The 24,959-nt window shown below is 37.3% G+C and overlaps 1 protein-coding gene across 1 annotated transcript; it reads right to left on the bottom strand.

Moving 5' to 3' along the window:
* Positions 1-6,001: 6,001 nt before the first annotated feature.
* On the bottom strand, positions 6,002-18,375 carry LOC140227013 (copper chaperone for superoxide dismutase-like). The gene is made up of 8 exons (XM_072307449.1): positions 18,297-18,375; positions 17,532-17,604; positions 16,136-16,273; positions 14,367-14,547; positions 13,613-13,673; positions 7,855-7,932; positions 6,962-7,044; positions 6,002-6,404 (listed from the first exon to the last, which is right to left on the bottom strand). The coding sequence occupies exons 1-8, from the start codon at positions 18,315-18,317 to the stop codon at positions 6,248-6,250; spliced, it is 792 nt and encodes a 263-aa protein (XP_072163550.1). The 5' UTR covers positions 18,318-18,375; the 3' UTR covers positions 6,002-6,247.
* Between the last annotated feature and the right edge of the window lie 6,584 nt (positions 18,376-24,959).

Here is a 24,959-nt window from a genome sequence, read left to right as displayed (position 1 = left end):
ACATGTATACACTAAGTTTCAAGAAAATATCTTCAGGCATTCAATAGATATGGTGGAAATAGTGAAATTTTATGTATTTGACCCTGACCTTTTGACCTTTGACCTCATGACCCAAACTTTCACCAGAGAGTCTTAATTGGGTAATACATGTAAACACTAAGTTTCAAGAAAATATCTTCAGGCATTCAATAGATATGGTGGAAATAGTGAAATTTTATGTATTTGACCTTGACCTTTTGACCTTTGACCTTGAGCATGTGCACCCAAAAGTTGATAGGCACAACTTCACCCCCTAATACACATACATGCCAAGTTTCATTAGGATACCTCAACAGGTTTTGATAGTTACCTTGTCCACAAAATTCATTACGGACGGACGGAAGGACGGACGGACGGACAACCCGAAAACATAATGCCTCCGGCACCACTTCGTGGCGGAGGCATAAAAAAAGAAAAGAGAAAGACATGGAGAGGCCAGAAATAAAAGGAAACAGAAACACTTTCGTGATGTTATGATATACGTGTGTATATTTGTTTATGCTCATTTTGTAAACGCTTTTATGAATACCATCTCGAAGGAAGAGTATCAAGCTGCATTGGTTTGCTTTGTTTTGTTTTGCATTGTTTTTTGAAATAAAGCAAATTTGCTTGGTCACACGATAGATGACGTAAACGAATCTTTTTAAATTTAATCTTTTCTCTATCTTGAGGAAAAGTACTAGGATCGTAGATACAAGCAACATGCGTTACTGCCATAGAGCTGTGACAGCAGGTCCTCCATTGAACCACTATCAACATTAGCTGTGAATTTACGTTTGGAAAATTGACTTCATGTCTCCCTTTACGACCATCTCGACGTCAAATTTGTACATTTACCAAAGCTCACATGATATCGTTTCTGTGGAGTTAACACCTATCTGTAAACCCACACAATAGTTTTTACTTCTTACCTCAAGAGTAGGGCTAGTAAACTGAAAAAAAAAAAGTCGTGTACACTTAAGCAAAGGTAGATCTTGAAGGTTACGTGTACATGATTTTTTCTTTTCAGTTTTCTAGCCCTGCTCTTGTCATACATTTTGCTGTCATGTTTGTTTTTAATGAAATATCGCCAGGGATAAGCTAGGAGATTACAGGATCAAAATCCCAACGATAGATACTATGAATCATAAATAAAGAACAAAAATATTAATCCATCCATCTATCAATCAATCCATCAACCTATCTAACCATTCCTCTATCCAACTTTCATCTTCTATAACCTATCCTTCTATAACCTATCTATCACTCTACCGTGTATCTTCTATTTATCACTGTTTCTTTCAACAAACCATTGACATAATACAATCAAATAACCACACATCGCTTCACCGAAAATCAGTTTACCTAAATTTAATGTGATTTTTCACAATCCATCACTTCTAGCCAATGGTGCAGGTTCTCAGAACACTGTATCATAATAACCATAGTACTGATTTGTTTTCATGCATTTTTGCAAGGATGATACTAATCACTCCAAAAGTGGAAATTGTCACCGAGTGGAATTTTTTGCGCAACAAGAAGCTAGAGCAAAAAATAAAAACACACAAATATTTTTGCATGCCATAATATGTCCAGTAAATAAGGACCTGATTCTGCTGAATTTAAAAGATGCAAAATTCATCTTACCCAGTCATGTGCAAAAAAAAAAAAAAAAAATTACTCACTCAAAAAATATCCACTTTTACAGTATTAGACAATATAGCTGCATTAAAACAGTTATAATCAAGAACAGAATACAAGCCAAATATTTGTCAAATCACATCTGTATTCAAAGTCATAATCCACAGGGTTTGTGATCTGTATTAAGACAATGACAGTTAAAAGCAGACATACATGTACATAAAAACACAACTTGATGCTACACATACTACATGTACCTCAATCACACTCTGAGTGTGAACTGGACAGCTATCACATACAGTACTGCCCTACTTTGACAAAAGGAAGCAAGTGACAAAAGTGACATTTCTTGTAAGAGAGCAAAATGTGTCTGTCATTTGCACTGACATTAATGGAATATCATGATGTATTACCTTACATATCTCTACGCAGGATGAGTGTTTAGGCATAAAATTTGGTTTGGAAGAAGAACACATTAGGTGAAATATGAAAACATCAATAACTCAAATATGGATGGTATGTCACTTGCTTCCTGTTGCCAAAGTAGGGCAAAGTAGCTTTAGTGTGGTAAATTGTCATATAAATTTTCAATGTCAAGAACTGAAACAAATGAAACTTCAGTAAGCCAATGCCTGATACATATACAATGTACATCAACATCTGCATTGATAAAGACTGAAAATGTTTATACCACAGCAGCTATAGACAGAATACAAAACTGGTCTCATGGAATGAACTTCAGCATCTTCAACTGGCTTGTAAATCAAAGCCATTGGTTACACCTACTGAGGCCAGTTGTGGTTAATCAAGCACAGGGTACCACCTGTGCGGGATGGCAACATCATTGGCTGAAGGTATGACTCTAAATCTGATTGAATGCTAGATCATTGTAGGCTATCTCAATACTTCCAACTGGTTTCCCATCATGGAAACATAGACTGTAGGTGCACTAAGAGGATACCTTTTATAGACATCACGTGATATATCTTGGTCCCCAATCATAAAGTAAGAGTTCTATATGTCATCCATCACATTGTATTAAATATGACATCCCATGGACACGACTAACAATGAGGTCATCACTCCTTGTTATTATTCTTTAACATGGGCAGAAAAAGACCATGCCAACATATGAAAGTGGTAAATGAGACCACTGACACTCACAAGATTTCATAATCTCATCAAACTTACATTAACTACAGTTCGACCTCGATTATCCGGCCATGTCGGGACCGGCGCTCATCCGGATAAGCGAATTGGCCGGGTATGGGAGACACAATGTTAATGTATATAGCTGCTGTCCAAGCTGCCGTCCCAGTGCACTGGCAGCTAGGCAGGTAGCGTACCCTGCAACGGTGGTGTAATCTATGCTAGCCTGCGCAAAATTGTAGTCTCTTCTTCACAAAAATAAAGTATACGATGTGAAAATCATACATGTTTTGCCTCATTAGATATTGAGAAAGCTATCATGCACATCTTATGCAATTAGTGAAATAGATCCATGAAAAGATGTTAAAGTCACTGTTTTTCCTCCATTTTTGGATGAAAAAAAAAGAGTCCTTCACTGCGTGAACGCGTCTGGATAATAGAGATTCCCGGATAAAAGGAGGCCGGATAATCGAGGTCGAACTGTACGTAAAACGCCTACATAATGGAGCAAAATGTGGAAACACAATGTACAGGCTATGATTCAGAGTTCAAGCATGAAGTGCATTTGAATGATAAATTGTATTACTGAAATGACACAATAATTGTAGGAAGGGACAGACAATGGGTTATATCATTGCTACAAATGTGTTCATGCCATAGAATTGGTTTGGAATGTTTACAACTTAAACAAATTTGCACAACTTACTTACTAGAAGCACATTTCTTTTTCTTCTTCTTCTTTTTATGCTGCACTACATCTCTACAGAAGAAAAACAAAGCATGTCTTAGTGACAACAGAATATGAATTTACACACACCATGTTGATGGTTTTATGGGGCATGGTAAAGTTTTGAAATAATGAACTATATCACCTTTATTCTAATGACATTGTCATATTATCTTATCTCACAACATGGAAGACTAGGATTCATTAGAGGAATTTGGGAAATTTTTATCAAGCAACTTTTAAAATGCACTGAGCCAGATATAAAGCTAAGGAAACATTCTATGTGAACAATCATACAAAGATATACTGTAGTTTTCTCGCGAACTGGAGACAGCCTTTTTTGCGGCATGAAATTTTCGCAAGTTGCCTGTAACATTCAATGCACACAGTGTAGATGAGAACTTTTGCGTGCATTCTAATTTCGCGAATCTTGGCTCTTGCGAAACTAAAATGCACACAAACATTTCTCATTTTACAGTAAGCCGATTAAAAAACTATTAGAAAAAATAACAAAGCATATCACAGATTCTTCTTGTCTGTAAGACAGCAAATTTAAGAGATGATAACTTTGCCTGTACATCTATATTGAGTTGTTACTGTTTAGCATATGCTAATTTTCCATTTTCAGGTTATCGCTATTTCTGATCATTGAGATACAGAATGTATAACCATCAGCACATTCTAAAACTCAGAACAAGTTACAGGTAGTCTTTATGGAAACATTGCCACACTGCCAAAAGTATTTGATAGATGTTGAACTAAATCTCTACTTAACTTTAAAAAGTAATATAGAAACATAAAAAATCAAGGTTATCTTATTAATATGGACTAGAAATGTCGCTAAGGCGACTGGTATGCCTCCGCCATAATGCACGATTCTCCTAATAGGTCTATAGTACATGTAGACAATGTATGATTACATTTTCACAAAATTGGCAAAATATTAAAATGACAAGTTTGTCACAAATGTGTTGAATGTTCATCTTCCTTGACCTAGGTTTAATTAGATGAATAGGAGAGCATGTACTTGGGGATTTAAGGACTTTAACTTGACTTTGACCCATTCATAGTTTATGCATTGAATAATTTTCAAGGTATGGAGAAAAAGTGCAATTTCTATAATGAAAAGTTCATTGTTACCATTTTCATCTGGCCTCTGACCCTAAAATTCATAGGATAATCACTGTCAGGCACAACATGCATAAATACGTAGTAAGTTTCAAGATAACTTGAGCCACTTCTGAGATATGGAGGAAAAAGTTAGTTCAGCACTTTCCCTTGATTTTTGACCTTTTGACCTTTGAGCAAACAAAAAAAAAAAAGAAGAAAAAAGAAAGCTTCCAGAGAATCTCCATTAGGTTATACATGCATACACAAAGTGTAAAAAAAAAAAGATAATCCTGCTGGCATTGCATAAATATGAGGGAAATAGTACAATTTTGAAGTGTTGCCCTTGACCTTTGACCCATGAACTCTAAATTCTCTAGATATTCACTGCCGGTCAGTACATGTATATATACTATGTTCCATGAAGATACCTTGAACAATTTCCAAGATACAGAGAAAAAAGGATAAGTTTTAATATTTTACTTGACCTTTTGACCTTTGACCTTTGACCTCATGACCCCAAACTTTCACCGAAGAATCTTAATTGGGTAATACATGTATACACTAAGTTTCAAGAAAATATCTTCAGGCATTGCATAGATATGGTGGAAATAGTATTTGTTTTTTTACTTTTTTTTAATTGTTATTTTACGTATTTGACCTTGACCTTTTGACCTTTGACCTTGAGCATGTGCACCCAAAAGTTGATAGGCACAACTTCACCCCCTAATACACATACATGCGAAGTTTCATTAGGATACCTCAAAAGGTTTTTTAGTTACGCTGTCCACAAAATTCATTATGGACGGAAGGACGGACAACCTTACGGTGATATACTTGTGTGTCTACCCCTTTGTTCTCCCTTTTGTTAAAATAGACACACAAGCAAAAATTTTAGCCACACAAGCCTGACGGAATAAAGGCCATCTATTGTGCACTATTGTTCTCCTAGCCACACAAGCATACTCTCGTTAGCACGGACGGACGGACGGACGGAAGGACGGACGGACGGACAACCCGAAAACATAATGCCTCCGGCACCACTTCGTGGCGGAGGCATAAAAATCATTATGAAGATTAACTTCAAAAAATATACAAACATAAAAAAACAAGGTTATTTCGTTAACATGGAACGTCACAACGTATGGATGGATGCTATATACATACAAATTAGATCATACTCTGAATTCTTGTTACCTTTTTTAAGCATAACTACTAATCCCCAACTCCTGTATGAGAATGTCATTGTAGATTTTAGGTCATTTCTATATCTTTTAGAACATTCTTTTCCATAGGATGTTTTTACCTTCTACAGCATTGTAGAAAGCCTAAAAAAAAAAAAAAAAAATTATTTAAAGGCGACTTACGGCAACATCTTTAGTCTGTTATCGTAATCATTCCATTCCACACAGAAAGAATTTTACATATCTCACAATGATAGCTGCAAGCCGAATATCCATGATTACACCACTGCATTGCAAGTTGGAAATGAGTGTTACCAACAATCTAAAAAAAATAAACATATGCATATCAATATACCATCTCAAAATGGGCGTACACCATTAGTAATCATTATTGCAATCAACCCCATTACCAAAGAAGAGATCACAATGCACTGGCTTTAGCCTTCATGAATTCACTGCGTGCTTTCCCGGCTACTGGCACGTTCCTCTCATCCCACAGGGTCACCCCATCACAAGCGCAGATCTTTTTTGTGTTCTCAAACAGTCCTGCAGACCTGGCAATGATCCCACAGGCAATCCTAAAACAAACAAACAGACAAATAGGTAACATCTTCGGGGATAATCAAAATAGTGTCTTTTCCCAGAGCACACTGAGAAAAAACAAAAAAACTAAAACAAACAAAAATGTGTTTAAAAAGCAGGAAAACAAATCCTGTCAACATCCATCCAATCTTAAGTGTGAGTAGAAGCCTGTATTCAATGTTCATGTACAAATTTTTGGCTTATAACATCACTAAAAAAGAAAACAAACAACCAAGAAGTCATACTAATAGTTCACCCATTGGTAAAATGTGAGGTATCTTGCCATCTTAACATGTACTCACAAAAAAAGAAATTAGTCTCACACTAATATTTTAGAATGACTTTCACAGCAGGGTGATACAGGCGAAACATGGACTGAGCTACAGTAAACAAACATTTTTCAAACACTCAAAACATTCAAAGCACACATACACACACACACACACACACACACACACACACACACACACATATCTTTTTGCTCTATTATTCTGACTCATATTCTGGCTCCAATACCATCACTTCAGGATGTAGGGGTGTGAGGTTTACTCACCCAACTCCAAATTTGGCACTGATTTGGGATGTGGCATCTGGCAGATCTCCTACAACCAGGGAACGTCCAATGATATCCCATACCTGCGGGAACAGATACGCAAATTGTATGGGTGTATGGTGGAACTATGGTTTATTTTCTGCTAGTCATCAGTTCTAAGCTACAATGAGCCTCTTAACGCTTTTCATTCCTGTTGTTAATAGCAACAAAGGCTGCTGGCATAAAAAAAAAAAAAAACCAACACCAAAACAAAACAAACAAAACTGTGAAACATTTCGATGCACCCTTTTGTCAGGGAAAGCAATGATGAAGATGATGAAATGAAAATGGAGATGGTTATGATGATGATCACAATAATCATAATAATGATGACCATCATTGTCATCATCCACATCATCATCATCATCATCATAATAACATTACCACTACTACTCCTATTACTAATAACGATGATAATGATAATAACAACAGTGACAATTACATGAAGAAGAGATCTATAGTGTGCGTTTTCGATCTGCTTGATTATAGCTCATGGTGCATATGGAAGAATACAGGGTAAATATGATAATTTGCATCTTCATCATTAAAGACAAACCAACTTGCAAATCAATGCGACACCACAATATATGGTTGTTAGAGTGTGATATCACCAGGGGGGTGTTTCATAAAGCTGTTCGTAAAGTTACCAACAACTTACGAGAGACTGGTGATCAGTTCTTGTGCTGAATTATGGAAATTCTGATAAGTATAGCACATCAGAACTGATCACCAGTCGCTCGTAAGTTGTTCGTAACTTTACGAACAGCTTTATGAAACAGGCAGCAGGTCTTCATTACCCAACTCAGTGCTTCCTATCTAAAGGCATCAACTGAGGTTGTCTACAATGTGCCCACCTTGACTCGAGAGTTCTCCATCCTGAACAATGAACGACCGTTGCTTTCTGCAGTTATGACACCAAGGTCTCCTGTCAACTAGAATGCAAGAGAAAAGGAAGATGACCATCAACACATTCAGGCAAGCAATCCTTCTTAAACCAACCATTACCAAACAGGTAAGCACAGCATTACACTGAAGGTCAGATTCAAAATTTGCTCAGACAATCTTCTACTTTGGCTTGACATTTGGTTAAAAGTTCAAAGAACATAGCCATTTTCTCTCTCTCACTGAAAAATCGGCATGGAGCTATAAAACTTTGTCACAGTCCACAAATGTGAATGTGTTTCATATCTGCAGGAATACAGCTGACATTCAAGATGGGGAGACAAAGTCAAAATATAGGGCAAAATCAGTTATACCATCTTAAGAAACTTGTCATAATGGAGAAATGAGAAACATTTAAATAACATATTATTCTGTACTATTGCATATGTGCGATCAAATTAATTCCAGTGTCATATGAAACATTAACAAGGAAAGTCACAAACCTGCAACAACTTCATCTCAGAAGAAATGAGTAACAAATATTTGAATCTTTGATAACATTAATTTTTTATATGACTTCCAATGGGCACCTCAAGTCAAGCAACTATACTTTCAATGGAGTCACAGGCATAAACTTCATTTTGGTGCCAGAAACATCACTTGTAATACAATGTATATTCCATTTAATGATGTCATATTTATAGAAAGTGAGAAAAGGGCAAGTCCACCTTCATAGACATGTGAGTTCAGTGAATGCAGCAATATTAGTAGAAAACATCATTGAGAGTTTGAGGAAAATTGGAAAATCCGTTCAAAAATTATGAATTTTTGAAGTTTCTGCGTAGTCACTGCTGGATGAGAAGACTACTACAGCTTGTGATGTCACATGTGTACAACCTTATAAAGAAAATATAGAGAAAATTCAACATATTTTCACTTTTCTCGCTTAATAAGAGGTCACTTGGCTTCCCTCTTTCAGAAGGTAAGGGCAATAATATTACCCTAAAAATATGTCAGTGACAAGTTGAGGAAATGTACACTTTTTTTTTTCAAAAAGTAACATTTTGTAAAATTCTCTCTATATTTTTCTTATATCGTTGTACACATGTTATATCATACACTGTAGTAGTCTTCTCATCCAGCAGCGACTGCACAGATACTTTAAAATTTCATACCTTATGAATGGATTGTCAGATTTTCCCCAAACGTTCACTGATGTGTTCTACTAATATTGCTGCATTCACTCAAACCACATGTATATGAAGGTGGACTTGTCCTTTAAGCACATGACGATGAATAGAAATGTTTGACAAATTTGGCCTTAGTTGATGTCACTTCCTCATAGCAGACATTGCCAGGAGAACAACCTTGTCAAAAGTCTTCACACAGAAACACATACACACACACACACACACAAAATAGCATGAATCATGCAACACTAACTGTAAGAAACCCAGTTGAACCTCACACATAAAAACACAATCATCCAAAGGAAAGTGTAGTGCTCTTTAGTCATCAATCTCAATTTCTATGTACATGTAATCTGCATAACTTCTGAACATTTTCTGCATGTTCAAGGTACTGTTCAGTCTTCACAGGATAAAGAAGTGGTAAACTTCCAGGAATAATGTTGCCCTACAATGATGAATTCAATACTAAAATAAATCTCATCACAATCATTCTATTAGGTATTCCTCGTTGCTTTAAGTATTACAGATGAGAAATAACACCTCTGCCAGGCAACCTGTATCTCATCGTCTTGAAGGCCCCCTAGTAACTTGCTCTGGTATTCTCAGAAGTCAATGACTTCACTACCTTCCACTGGTCTTCACAACCTTGAACAAGTACAGTATTCATCGCATAATCAGGACAGGTTGGGAGTAGCAAACACGGCCCCTTTAAGCGGGGTGCCCGATTTCGCGATGAGCACTCACCATACACTAACGGCATACGACATGTACATTATGTAGTGCACACACATGCATACTGACGTACTGTACGTACATGAATACACAACCACGCTACCCCTCGGCGCGACCCTCTAGCTGTCCCTGTATTCTCGCAATGATGTAGTCATTGCAACCGGGTTCTTCTTCTGTCACCTCTCTTCGAACACAAAATATGTGGATTAAAAGCTAACACTTTCTTAAACATTCGTAGAATTCTTGAACACGTATTAGGGCGTTCCGTATAAATACATATCCACAACCATGGGAAATGATTACCCAGAACTGATGTGGGAACGTCAATGAAAAATCCTTCAATCATTCAATCATCACGGTTTGATTGTTTACTTGCCGCGATCACTGCACTGTATATGTGTTGTAGCGATCTAGCTCGCCATATATACACATGTACAGAAGAGCGAAGGCGGGCATTTAGAGGCCATACCAATCATAGTTGGAGAACAATGTCCGAAATATTTTATTTTTGTATCATGGTACAGACCACCAAACACTTCAGTTTGTATTTTTGATTATTATGAGCAATTGGTGTCTTTTTTAGACAGCTTTAACAAAAATATTTTTATTGTGGGGGATTTGAATTGTGATATTTCGAAAAAGAATGTAACTAATGAAACCAAACATCTTAATGAAATAAACAGTTTGTATTCATTGAAACAAATAAATGGTAACATATGTACAAGAATAACAAATGATTCGTCTACCCTTATCGATCATATGTTATCAAATGCTCCAGATATTGTATCTGTGTATGGAGTAAAGCATACTGGCATAAGTGATCACTCATTATGTTTTATGGTTCTGAAATGTCACGTCAAAGATAAAGGGCCCCGTACACTTAATTACAGAAGTATGAAATATTTTGACCACAATTCATTCATTCGTAGCCTACAGTCCCAACCATGGTTCGAAGTGTATGATATAGAAGATGTAAATGAAGCAGCTTTTCATTTTGAAAAATTGTTATTGTCGGTGATTGACAAACATATGCCTATTCGTGAAAAAAGAATTAAGAAAACTTCTTCTCCTTGGATGTGTAGTGAAATTATCAATCTTATTTATAAAAGAGATAAACTGAAGGAAAAAGTGAATAAGCTTAAAAGGATGATATTGATTGAATCTGATGGAAATAAAGTAATATCGTTGGAAAATAGATTGAATGATTTGTGGAATGAGTATAAGAAACTTCGTAATGCTGTTACTTTGAAAATAAGAAAACGAAAGAAATCTTTTTTTGCTGAAAAATTATCGGCAGCTAACACATCTGGTGAGATGTGGAATATCATAAAAACAGTGTTGCCTAGAGATGTTTCTGGCATGTGTGAATCAGTTACAGGTAGTAGAGATCAAGATAAATCCAATGAATTTAATACATTTTTCGCCAATGTTGGTAGAGATTTGGCTGCAAACATCCCGAATGTCCATGACTCTTCAATACAAGAATTTGACAATGTGTATGAACCGATTGATTCGTTCTCATTGCAACTTGTCACGTATGAAGAAGTGTTTAAAGTAATTCGTGGTATGAAAAATAAGAAATCTTCAGGACTTGATGGTATTTCTATGTATATGTTAAAAATGGCTGCTTCTGTTATAGTGTACTCCCTTACTCATCTGATAAACAGGTCATTGTCCGAAGGCATTATTCCGTTACGATGGAAACAGGCAAAGATTATACCACTATTCAAATCTGGTAACAAGCGTCTCCCGGAAAACTACCGTCCCATTTCTATTCTTTGTTCTGTTTCTAAAATCATTGAAAAAATCGTCCATAAGCAACTATCTCGTTTCATAAAATTGAATGGTTTACTTTCACCAAACCAATCTGGCTTTAGAGAAAAGCATTCGACTACCACTTCACTGTTAAAAGTGACGGATGACTGGTTACACGCCATTGATAGAGGCAAGTACACTGGGGCGGTTTTCATTGACATGAAAAAGGCGTTTGACACCGTGGAGCATTGCACAATGATAAAGAAGCTGCACTCTATTGGAGTTTCCGATGAAAGCCTTCGCTGGTTTGAGAATTACTTGTCTGGTCGACAAATGCGTACATACTTTTGTAATGCAATGTCAGATCCCCTGGAAGTGTGTTACGGAGTACCACAAGGTTCCATTTTGGGGCCTCTCCTCTTTACAATTTATATCGATGACATTGTCAAACAGATCGAAGTGTGCAGTATTCATCTTTATGCAGATGACACTATTTTATACTTTTCTCATTCTGATATTAATCAAATTGAACAGGCTATCAACATTGATTTGAATGGCATCAATAGATGGATGTGTTTAAATAAGTTGAGTTTGAATGTTGATAAAACTGAATGTTTGTTGATAGGATCACCCGCAATGTTAAAAAGATGCAATATGATAAATGTACAGGTAAATGGTAAGCGTATTCAGTCCAAACAAACAGTGAAATATCTCGGAGTTATACTTGATCAAGAATTAAAATGGAATATTTATATATAACATTGTGTTTGAAGATAGGTAATTTGATAAGGTTTTTGGGTCGTCTTCGTTTTAATTTAAATGAACAAAGTATGAGGATAATCTATAATTCTATAATTAAACCTTTGTTTGATTATGAAGATGTACTTTATGATTCTGCCCATAAGAAGTATACTGATCGATTACAGAAATTACAGAATAGAGCGGGGAGAATGATCCTGAGAGTCAGTCCGTATATGCATGTTTCAAATCACGTTATTCATCAGACACTAAATTGGGAATCCTTAAAAACACGTCGCTTAAAGCATATTTTGTTAATGGTATTTAAAACTCTAAATGATTTCAGCGCTCCTTATTTATTGGACCGGTTTAATTTTGTATCTCATCAATATTCTTTACAATCTTATGGAAGATTGACGCTGTCAAAGCCTAAAACAGAGTACTGTAGACGTATGTTCGCGTACCGTGGGGCATCAATGTACAATACTGTTCCCTTGGATATAATATCTTCATCATCATGTAATTCCTTTAAGAAAGCTATAAATAATTATGTATTACATTGGATTTTATGATAATGATCACGTATCTCTGTATTATGTAAAATATCATGTTATATGGGGAGGGCTGCGGGTGGGGGAGGGAACATTGTATTTTTGGTAGTCGGTATGGGGGTATCATTTTCATAAGTTTTTTTTTTTATTTTTTTTATGTTGTTTTAGTTGATTTTGTACACTGATGTATCATTTTTTTTTCGCATCATATCATTATGTGTAAGTAAGCTTGTGTATAATTAGTTTTTATTGTATGGAGTTTCGACTATTGTAATTTTTTGTTCATGTGAAGTTGGACCCCTCGGAAGACCAGCACGGCCATGAAGGCCGAGCTGAGAAGGGCAATCCATCCGTTTTTCTTCAGTTATATATTCCAGTTGTATTGTATCATTGTTATCTTTTTATCTTATACGGTGAATAAATAAACAAACAAACAAACAAGCTGAAATGTACGTGTACTGGATGGACGGAGGTCAAAACACACCAGTCCGAACCTTGCTTTGTAAGTTTGATGTAAACGACAACTGTCAGGGAATCTTTGAAATATTGTTGTGGTATTTTGGTAGATTTTTTGTGTAAAATATCAACAAAATCAAAGGTCGCTTAAAGAAAAATTGTCCCGTTTATCAGAGGTCCCCGCCCGATTATCCAGTGAAAATAACGTGCATTGGAAATGTTCTGGGAAGCGTATGTCATTTAAGCGAGGTTCCCGATTATCAGATGCCCGATTATGCGATGAATACTGTACCTATGTTAAAGCTCACCTTTTCAGAAGATGCCGACTGTCCATGGAGAAATCCCCTCGCATCAAACACATTTCCACAGCTGAAGGAATAACAGTATAAGGCAAGAAACCATCATAACAATATTACAAATGACATTACAACCATTTTTAAAAGTACAGGCTTTTTTATGTACAAGAAGTACAGTAGTGTCATTTCTGGGGAAAGTGCTTAAGTTTGCAGATAGCTCTGCAACTGTGAGCATCATTCTAACTCTGATGATAATTTGAGAGTATCGAAGGTGCCTTGAAACATACATTGCTTATCAAAAGATATAGATTATTGTTTGCTACCAAGAGAAATAAATAAAGCTGAAATGGAACTCTGTAGTGAAATGACTTTAGGTTTTTGTACTCACACTTTTAAGACAGTTACTTCAATTTGTATTCCTGCAATAAAGTTCTCACTGAAAAAAAGGGCTAGCAAGAATCAAAAGGATGCTCAACTATCATTTTTATAACACTGCATCCCCCTGAGAATCATATTTTTTGCTTCAAATAAAGCTCATCAGGCACTTACAGCACTTACTTATAGGATTGCATATTGGAATATGATGCATACTACATTCAGTCGATGAGGTTTGTTTGAAACAATAGAAACTTCTCAAAGCCACTTCTGGTAAGTTGACCCGTTGAGGACGAATCCCGAGTATACTCGGGCAGGTGTCTATGGGAAATGCGTGTTGTAGCAAAATTATTTCATCTTCAATAGGTTAACACATTAGAGACAACAGTACCTGGAACAGCCATCTGAAATGTCTCCATATTCGTGAATTCTCAAGGAATGGTTGCCAGGTGACAGACCGTCAATTGTGCCCTCTACGATGCAGTTGTCTTCTGCCACTTGCAGCAATCTTACCACGCCTCTCACTGGGTCACCAGTCTCGATCATACACACAGCCGCACCAAGATGCTTGCCTTAAACATAATGAAACATAAACAACAAAACAGAATATCTAAAAAGAGCCTACTTACTACAGTTAAACTCGCATAAGTCGATCTTCTCGGGACTGAGCAAAACACATCGACTTAGGCGAGTTTCGACTTGTGCGTAAGTCGAAAAAAAAATCGACTTAACAACAGTCGCACCACACGTACATTATGTATAATGTACATGTATGTTGTCTACTCTGGAGCCGAGAGCTGGAGAGGTGTGCCGCAGCACGGGTCGCCCGGCAGGGCAACGGCTTACTTTGCATGGACAGTGCATTAGCATTGGCACAGGTCGGATTACTTTACACCCTCGTTAAACCTTGGGGAAGTGAATATGAACGATATTTGAGCAGTGATTGATTCCAGTTTACCATACCGTGGCTTGAAATGCGTGTAGAGGTGTACTTCTGATTTACCTGTGCCCGTAACTTTCCCCCTACTTTCCGCTTTGAAAACTCAGCAGCTTCATCCATCCACTGCACAGCGCAGACTGCAAACATACACAGACTATACACAGCCCAGTCGCGCTGTGCGTACGTACGTAGCGCTAGCGCGACAGGGCTGTACCCGCTACCAGCAAGCGGACCTCCAAACACGAAGAGAGTTCAACAATCGCATGCGATCGCTTTGAATTTTGATACTTTAGATCATTTTTTGTCACCTGTCTGGTCGGGCTAGTTCTTATGTAAACAAAAACTGGCGTCTCGTGGTTTTGACAGTGATTTATTGCACAATAAAATCTTATTCGACTTAGGCACAGTGAATTTAATGGTTTTTCCGTGAAAGTGTTCTTGGAATTTCATCGACTTAGGCGAGTATTCGACTTACAAAATTCGACTTGTGAGTGAATTATTACACGTAAGTCAATGGGGAAAAATCGGGACTTTTTAAAATCATCGACTTGCGCGATTATTCGACATATGCGATGTCGACTTAGGCGAGTTTAACTGTATATCACTAACAGTACAGAGATACTGACATCATACTATACAATGCATGATCAAGAAGACACTGAATGAAAACAAGAAGAAAAAAAAAAGAAATGGGATACACAGAAAGATACAAAGTAGGAGGTATTTCATTATTCACGTTTACATCACCGTTCATAATACAGTAAAACACACAAATGAAACTAACTCTGTGTTCATAGGAATGAATAGGAATAAATGTTTTCCCTATATTTTGAAAACCAGTGGACATACAGCAAGCCAATTGTGCAAAAGCCATTTTTAAACCCTGCCTATCTGTGATACAATGTGTGCTATCACACAGAATATTACATTATTTATGACTGGCAGTATGTATTAATTGACCTCGCAGTGTAATTACTTTCATTCCTGTCAAATAAATTAGTTCTTCTTTTGCTGCATTGCTGTGCTAATGCAGAACTGCGCACTTTCTTAGGAACAAATTAAAAATGATATCTTGTATTTGCTAATCACATGCTGTGGGATATGAAAGCACTAAGGTACCATGAAGCATCACACTGTTAAAAACATTACTGTAAATGCTTACACTAATATCCCAGACTAATATCAATGTCTTTTATGGATTGCAACTTCAGTGAGCATACCTGTTATGTTTGACCCCTGACCTTTGAAGACAGCCTTGCGTCCAGTGGACTCAAGGATTTCTTTGACCTCTGCTGAAGGCAGGACTGTGGTAATGACAACCTGCTCCTGGGGTAGGTTGATGTCAACTTCATGGATGCCTTGAAGTCCATCACAGTTTACAAAACAAAATCACAATATCAATATCACATTCTAAAGTGATACTCTGCAAAAAGCAAGCTCTACACACTGCATGACAAAATTGTTGGGATTTCCGGCAACATTTGCTTCATTGTTCTTATTCTTCTATGTTCAAGTACAAGGAAAATAAATTTAGTCTTTTCTTTTGTTTTGTTTTGCTGAACATTTATGCTACGTTGTGATTGTGCATGTGAACCTGTGTTGACATGTGTATCATGCCTTGTGAAAGTGCATAAACATACATGAAGCCCGACCAGACACCGTGCTTTGCATGGCATCAGACAATCGGTCCTTGCATCAACAGCGCTACACCCTAAACACAAACACTACAAAGCTGATGAAAATTTATATGTTCTACCACAAATTCTACGTCATACTCACATGTAATATATGCTCGCACTACAGTATGGTACATCAGTCCATATTGAGCCCTCGCGCGACATCCATGGAGCAAAAAGCTGCATATTTCTAATTGCAATCCCTGACCATCAATTCCATCATTGCACATTTCAAAATACCAGCTTTGAACAATACAAGTTGTGCATCATGCTACAAACATTTTCCATGCGTGCGCCAAATCCAAATAGATCAGAGTTTCACGGCATGCGCTGCTTGAGTATACCGGCGCACAATCGACAGTTCCGTGGCACTCGCTGCTTGAGTGTATCGGCGCACAATTGACAGCATGACCTTTGAAAGTGCATCATGACGACGGTCCGGCTCTAGCAGTGAGTTACTGTGCGGAGAAATGTAATCTACAGTGTGCACACAGTGTATTAAATCTTCATTTTCGGTGAGTTGTAAATTGTGTATGTGAATATCTATAACATCGATAACATGGAAATGATGCTTAATTGATGAAGATTGTTAATGATGGGTGTGAGGTACAATGTAACAAACATTATGTGGTATATCATGAATCCAAAATCAACATCATTGTTGTGAGTCGGTCTGTGTTTCGGATCCCAGTTGTACAGCCCTGTCGCAACTTCTGTACAGCAAACAGGGCTGTGTAAAGTTACAACATAATTATAGAATGTTATCTACAGAATTTTATGCCATCTTCTTGCTCATTAATCAGTTACCAGAAAAAACTCACATTCAATTTTGATAGTAATTTTCAAGGACATGTTGAATAAACATGTGATATTTTAGTCTTCATATCCCTTTACAATATGACCTGACTAAATGCAAAATCAAACTTGAGCACACACTTACCTTCTATGCCACTCAAGGAATTCTTTATGGAGTTCACACAGCTCTGGCATGTCATCTGTACAGCAAACTCCATCTGGAAATTGAAAAATGAACACAAAACACATGCATAACCACGGGTAGAAAAAATGCTGCAAAAATACTTCACTCACACAAATAAAAACAAAACAGACTAGGAAAAAAAAAGATCCTTGAGTTTGTATTCACCACACAGGAACAAAAAACTGAGAATATAATCTAAAGCAAACCTGCCAAGTGCTATCCTAACTAGATCTAGAAAACCTGCACCAAGATTCCACCTCCCGTGCCAAAATTTGACAACACGATAACATTAGACAGGTGCAGCTGGCAGTAAAATCTTAGATGGCATTGTCATGGTTGAATAACACTCAGGCAGCATGCTTTACTTAGTGTTTATATTCTTTGTTTTTTCAGAAAGAGATCATGATTCACTTATACCCCTGGCAAGCATGGCCGGGAGCAGGAGGGCACCAGTGCACTCCCATCCTAGATCTGGAAATTGTGTGGAACAAACTGAAATTACTGATGGAAAGCCTATGCAACTGATGCGATGTGGTGGTGCACGTAAATTTAATACGTACGACGACGGTGCAGCGTAAGCTAACATAACAAACACCGTAATGAGCATGTGGGACTACTATTAATAACCATATCATACCGAGTGGTCCTGAGCTTGTTTTCTTCTAATGAGGACAATGAACCACCAGAAATCTGATTTACACTTACTAACTACACACAAAAACTTACACGTGAGGGTGTAGAATCCATGTTGACACAGTTGAAAACTGAATTGCAGGTACAGATCAAATGTGAAGACCTCAGTTGTACTTGTTATAGTAGCAGCTCGTGACAGTGCTTCGTTAATGGCGATTGCGAAATCATAAACACGGCACAGAAAGTGAAGTGACGATGCGCTCGCGATCGTTGAGCGTCGAGATCGCATTCGCTTGCCCGCGATTTGACGAGTGTATATAGTGCCTGTATCCTTTCCGATTGATGTTAGCGATTCGATTCCTATTCAATACGACTCGATCTCCTTTTAGTGCTCTAATGTGCGACTACACCAAGTGGGCATCACTGTGCACAATGAAGTTCAGTCTCTCTCGACGCAACGATGACTTGCAAGATTGGCATTATCATCTGATAATCAAATTTGTTTTGGTTTGTTTGTCTTGATCAGATTTAATAAACGGGAAACGATTCGTAACAGTCGTATTCAAATCATGGTTTTGTTTCCCTATTTCACAAAAGCGTTACATATACTATGGTCCTAGGCCTCAGTAGTCCTTATATATTTCGTTTCAGTATAGTACTTGAGGCCTACCTTCCAAATCTATCAAACTCTCCTCCTTTAGAAGGCCTACCGTGTGATGCAACCTTTTCCTGTAGGTCCTACATACCCTAGCATATTTTGTTTTGTATTTCATCTTCCTAACAATAATGTATAGGCCTACATAATTATGTTTACATATGGAACACAGTCCGAGTGAAGTTCGGCCACTTAGCATTAAAATTTCATTAATCTTTTTTGAATGTTTCGTAAATGCTTTATCAATAACTCCACTTCGTTTGTATCAAAATGTGTAGACTAATATGTCAAAGAGCAGTTCGCAGGTTAACTTTGCGCATGAGCAGAGAAAAAAGGTTATTCGTATCAACAAGCATATCGGTTTTTAAATTCACTGGGATAAGTATGTATCTGTGAGTTAATAATCATTCAGCTTTTGCTCCCATGTGAGGTAGCTTTTACATTTTCAAATTAAAATGAAAAGAGAATGATTTTGTACACATTTTTTGATGAGATATTCGGTAAATTGTCGATAAAAAATGTAGGCTTATAGATTATAGGAAGATTGGGGAAAGGATACCCACCCACACACACCCACACACACACACACGAGGAAGTTGTTCATTTTCAGAATTGAAATGCATTGATCGGTTGCACTACTTGGGTGAAGTATTTGGACGATTATTTATCAAAACTAGGCCTATTATACAACCCGAATAAAAAAGACATAATATATCTTTTTTTTATATATATTTCCCGAAAACCTGGGGGGGGGGGGGGTAGGGGGTGAGGGGGAGATGATTGCAGGGTCGGCGCTGCGTTTTTAAAAGTGTGTTTGTGGGGGGGCAGTTTACATTACTGGTGTCGCTTCCGGGTTTAATCGGCTGACAAACAAAATGGTTAAAAGAGAAGTGTAACAAAATTTTTTTCCTGTGATTTTGTTTTTTTTTTTAAGTGTGTGTGTGTGTGTGTGTGTGTGTGTGTGCAGGGGGTAGGATTGGTGACATACCTTCGAGAAAAATTTACAAGCATTTTTTAAACTGATTTACTGCAATTATATACATTGGAAGTACGAGATCGACTGCAGAGTAATTTCGCCGTTTAACCCAAGATATTTTTTCTCCGACTCAGAGTCACAACTCTTATCCGAAAGCTTAGGGAATTTCAGTTTAAACTTCTTTATGGTGCACTTTATACAAAAGTTAATCTGTTGAGATTTGGGTTTGTTTCGGATGATCTCTGCTCTTTCTGCAAAAAGAGCACTGAGACATTATATTCACATTTATTTTGGGAGTGTATTAAAGTGTAGGAATTGTGGTAAATTATTATTCAGATATTGAATTTAGAAGAACTGGGAAATACTATGAATTGGGAAGTTGTTTATACAGGTATACCCGGAAACTCGTTAAAAGTCAAAGGATGGAATACAATTATATTGATGATTAAATATATTCTATATTTAGAGAGATCAGAATGGGAGGTACCAAAGTTTAATGATGTTATGAAGTATTTTAGGGTGTGTAAAGAAGAAGAAAATAAGATAGCGATTAAAAGAGGAACAGTTGGAATGCATTTGTTAAAGGGTGTGTACAGTTCTGGTCGAGGTGAGGATTTAGCATTTAACGTTTTGCGAGATATTCAGAAACCACTCTATGAGATGTCAAAGAGCATGCAGTTCTAGGGGTATCAAAAGTTTATTTGATGAAATTCGGTTTGGAAATGGCTGAGATATCCAAAAACAAAGTGAAAAAAGAGATTATAATAAAGTTATGGCATGTTGCCTTTTATTATTAGCACTTTTTTGGATATCTTAGCCATTTGAAAACCAATTTTCATCAAATAAACGTTGAATCCTTCTTAAAATTACATGCTCTTTTATATTATACTCATGAGAGGCTTTTCATTATCTCACTTAGGAATGTTCAAAACATGAATCCCCACCTCAACCAGTATTGTACAGTCCCTTTAAAGTGGAAATATATGAAGTATACCGAGGATGAGATGTGATTTTCTTTTTCTGTCTTGATTTTGCCGTAGCTGCGATTTATTGTCACATCGTTGTCGTTTTTTCCCCTCTCTAATGCTTCTACCATTCCACATTATGAATATAGGATGTATTTTATTGTATAAAAAAAAAATGGCAATTTACACGTCAGAGTTAATCAAGTGTGAATAAAACCTAAAACCTGAGGGCTGAAGGCATAGGGGTGGGGTGCATGATGGCGTTTGTGTGTGTGTGTGTGTGTGTGTGTGTGTGTGTTTTGTCGCAAATGGCCTCGATTTCTTTGTTTTTTCTTCTGAGAAGTAATGGAATATGCCCCGTTTGTTTTGAGCAAATTATGTCCCCGTTTTGCGGGTTTGTTGCGAGAATATGTGTTTAAAAAAACAAAATGCGGATTTCTTTTCCTTGGTTAAAAAAAGTTACAATGTGAGTTTGACGTTAGTTTGCACAATGATTGTCTTACTGTATTTTGTCTTTATATAGTATAAGATTAACGTTATTTTGTACAATATTTGCGTATAGTGCAGTTTGTCTTTGTATAATGTTTTGTTTTTGTTTCTGTGGACGTTTCTGTGATATAGAATTGAACGAAATTCGAATAAAGAATTATAAAAAGAAAAATTTGAACGGTGGTTAGACCTTATGCATTCCTATGTATTTTGCGCAAAAGAAAAAAGTGGACTCCGCCCCCCCCCCCCCCCCCTTCCAGGCGCGCCGGAAGCAGTTTTGGATTGGGGGGGGGCAAACATTGGAGGGGGCTCAAGATTAGACCATGCATATGTTACACAATATACACATACACACACACACACACACACACACACACACACACACACACACACACACGCACACACACACGCACACACATCTATTATATATATATATATATATATATATATATATATATATATATATATATATATGTAAAGTGGCCTGCGGTGGGTCGAAACATGGGGGGAACCATAAAGTAATTTTGACGGTCTGTATGCTTGTGCGTGTGTGCGTGAGCAATAATGGGACTACAATACATTACGGAATGTGAAACATTCAACAACGCAGTAATTGAGGAACATTGTAAGTTTTCCTTACATGGAAATAAATGGGGGCGCATCGGGCGCAACTGCTGGCAATTATTGGCAGCAACATTAGGAGAATGGCATAACGATTCAATGCGAGCTAGCGAAGCGAGCATTCTTGAAAATTTTGACATTCTACAGTCCCAAAACTGGGGTTTGTAGCTATAATATTATCTTTCACTTTGGAAAGTAATGGGGCGGCGCATCGGGCGCAACTGCTGGCAATTACTGGCAGCAACATTAGGAGAATGGCATAACGATTCAATGTGAGCGAGCAAAGCGAGCGAGCCTGAGAATTTTGACATTTCACAGTCCCCAAACTCCCGTTTGTAGCTATATCTTTCGCTTTGGAAATTAAGGAGGGGGGGGGGGGCATCGGGCGCAACTGCTGGCAATTACTGGCAGCAACGTTAGGAGAGTGGCATAACGAGTCAATGCGAGCGAGCGAAGCGAGCGAGCTTGAAAATTTTGACATGCTACAGTCCCCAAACTCCCGTTTGTAACTATACCTTTCGCTTTGGAAATTAAGGGGGGGGGGGGGCATCGGGCGCAACTGCTGGTAATTACTGTCAGCAACATTAGGAGAGTGGCATAACGATTCAATGCGAGCGAGCGAAGCGAGCGAGCTTGAAAATTTTGACATTTTACAGTCCCAAAACTCCCGTTTGTAGCTATATTTATCTTTCGCTTTGGAAATTAAGGGTTGGGGGCATCGGGCGCAACTACTGGCAATTACTGTCAGCAACATTAGGAGAATTGCATAACGATTCAATGCGAGCGAGCGAAGCGAGCGAGCTTGAAATTTTTGACATTCTAGAGTCCAACAACTGCCGTCGTAGCTATAATATGTTTTTCGCTTTAGAAATTAAGGGGGAGGCGCACCGGGCTCAACTGCTGGATGCGAGCGAGCGAAGCGAGCGAGCTTGAAAATTTTGACATGTTACAGTCCAAAAGCTGCCGTTTGTAGCCATATTTTTCCCCTTTTATTCATATATATACAAATTTATTCTATTTTCTTTGTTTATTCAATTTTCAATTCAATTCAAATGTTTTATTTTCACTTCTTTCAACAGAATGTAGAAAAAATATAGATTCGATATGCGTTTGATAAGGAATGATACATAGCAAAGAATAACATTTGTCAATAATCATTACAAAGTTAGGTATCTTTCATACAGACATACATTCTGCGAAAAAAAGTGGAGGTACCCACTCAAAAGACTATGCTTGTACAACGTGGGCACCTCACAGGAGGAAAAAAAAGTGAAAACTTAACTACATATGTGCGGGATGAAAAAAAAAAGTGGAAAAGGGGAAAGGGAAGAAGTGGCAGAAATACAAATAAAGAGACGAGACAACTAAAAACAAAAAGCCTAGATCAATCGATACATTCAAGATCAAACCAACAGAGACTATTAGCCATATTAAAAGTGTAGAGCGTTGAAAGCGACGAGAAAATGATATATACAATTGTATGGAATTGCTGATAGCAGAACATATTATCTGCTCTGTGAAGGCACGTGTAATAATGTACAAGTTTGGAGTAAGAAAAAACAGGGGATGCGATGTGGAATTCCGCGAAAGACGCGACCTAACAAGCCTATGGAAAATCAATAGCATCCTGGAACTTACAAAACCTACTTACTGAAAAAGATAAACAAACAAAATTAATTTCTTTCTGTTACATTATAAGACTTAAGGAGGAATGATTTCAATCTTTTTTTGAATGAAAACAAAGAAGGAGCATTTTTTATGTCTGGACTAAGGGAGTTCCAGAATCTTGGGCCTGTATAAATGAATGTCTGCTGAGCTAACGCAGTTCTAAGCAGGGGCAAGTGAAATTCATTAGACTGTCTTGTTGGGTAACTATGGTATGTCAGGTTACGAAGAAACATAGAATCAAATAGTTATTATTAATAGTTGTTATTATAACTAAACATAAATTGTCCTAAATGAAATAAAAACAAATCTTTAATTTTCAGAATCTTATTTTCAGAAAACAAAGAAGCTGTATGAGAGCAAGGAGCGGCATTACAAATGATTCGAAGTGCCTTCTTTTGTAACAATAAAACCCTATCTAATAATGTTTGATGCGTGTTTCCCCATGCCAAAATTCCGTAATTTATATAAGGTAATATCAAAGACGAATACAGTATAAATAAAGAATGTTGGGGAAGAAACAATTTGAACCTGTTAATGACGCCTATATTACGTGAAATAATTTTACAAACATAATCTATATGAAATTTCCAAGAAAGTTTATTATCTATTGTGATTCCAAGAAATTTTGTATATAAAACACTTTCTAAGACAGTATCATCAAAATAAATATCCATATTCAAATTATCTAAAGTGTTACTAAAAAACATATACTTGGTTTTATTGATATTCAGGGACAGCTTTTTTATTTATTTATTTTTATTATTATTATTATATTTATTTATTTATTTTTTTTTTTGGGGGGGGGGGCTTTTTGGGGGGGCAAAAATGCGTTTTGCCCCCCCCCCACTTTTTGGATTGGGGGGGCGGCCGCCCCCCCTGCCCCCCCCCCCCCCACTTCCGGCGCCTATGCCCCCTTCCCTATTGCGCCGTCCCTGGATTAAGTTCATTATTCCGAGCTTTACGTTTTTCCGAAGGTACGTTAGTCCGAAAATGAAAATTAATTTTGAACGATTCCGCTAATAGACCCTATGATACCTGTTCTACAACAGCAGGAAATGATTACATTCCAAATTTATAGCCAACAATACTTTGATACCATTTCCTAATTGGAAGAAACTCGCCATAGCATCAGCAAGCTTCACGGATTTCTATTACAGAATTTTACCTTCGTAACGTCCTTTTTGGTATAATTTTATCATGGATGTTTGATTCTGCAGAGTTTATCGGCGAGTGGGGAATGGCGAGTAAGTAAAAGAACCCCTATATACCCAGGGAGCTAATAGGGCCTACTCCCACCTCCCTGGGGTATACCAAACCGCACTTACATTGTACAGCTCCCCCTCCCCCTCCTCCCATCAGGGGCAACTTATGAATGGCAGGCG

Source organism: Diadema setosum, chromosome 1, assembly GCF_964275005.1.
Source record: "Diadema setosum chromosome 1, eeDiaSeto1, whole genome shotgun sequence".
Lineage (NCBI taxonomy): Eukaryota > Metazoa > Echinodermata > Echinoidea > Diadematoida > Diadematidae > Diadema > Diadema setosum.
This window is presented reverse-complemented; position numbering and strand designations above follow the sequence as displayed.

Coding starts and splice junctions, on each gene's coding strand:
- LOC140227013 (XM_072307449.1), bottom strand. CDS start 18,317: ATGGATTCTACACCCTCACGT. Junction 17,605..18,296: donor TGGATTCTACACCCTCACGT/GTAAGTTTTTGT, acceptor TTCAATTTCCAG/ATGGAGTTTGCTGTACAGAT. Junction 16,274..17,531: donor TTCCTTGAGTGGCATAGAAG/GTAAGTGTGTGC, acceptor ATGGACTTCAAG/GCATCCATGAAGTTGACATC.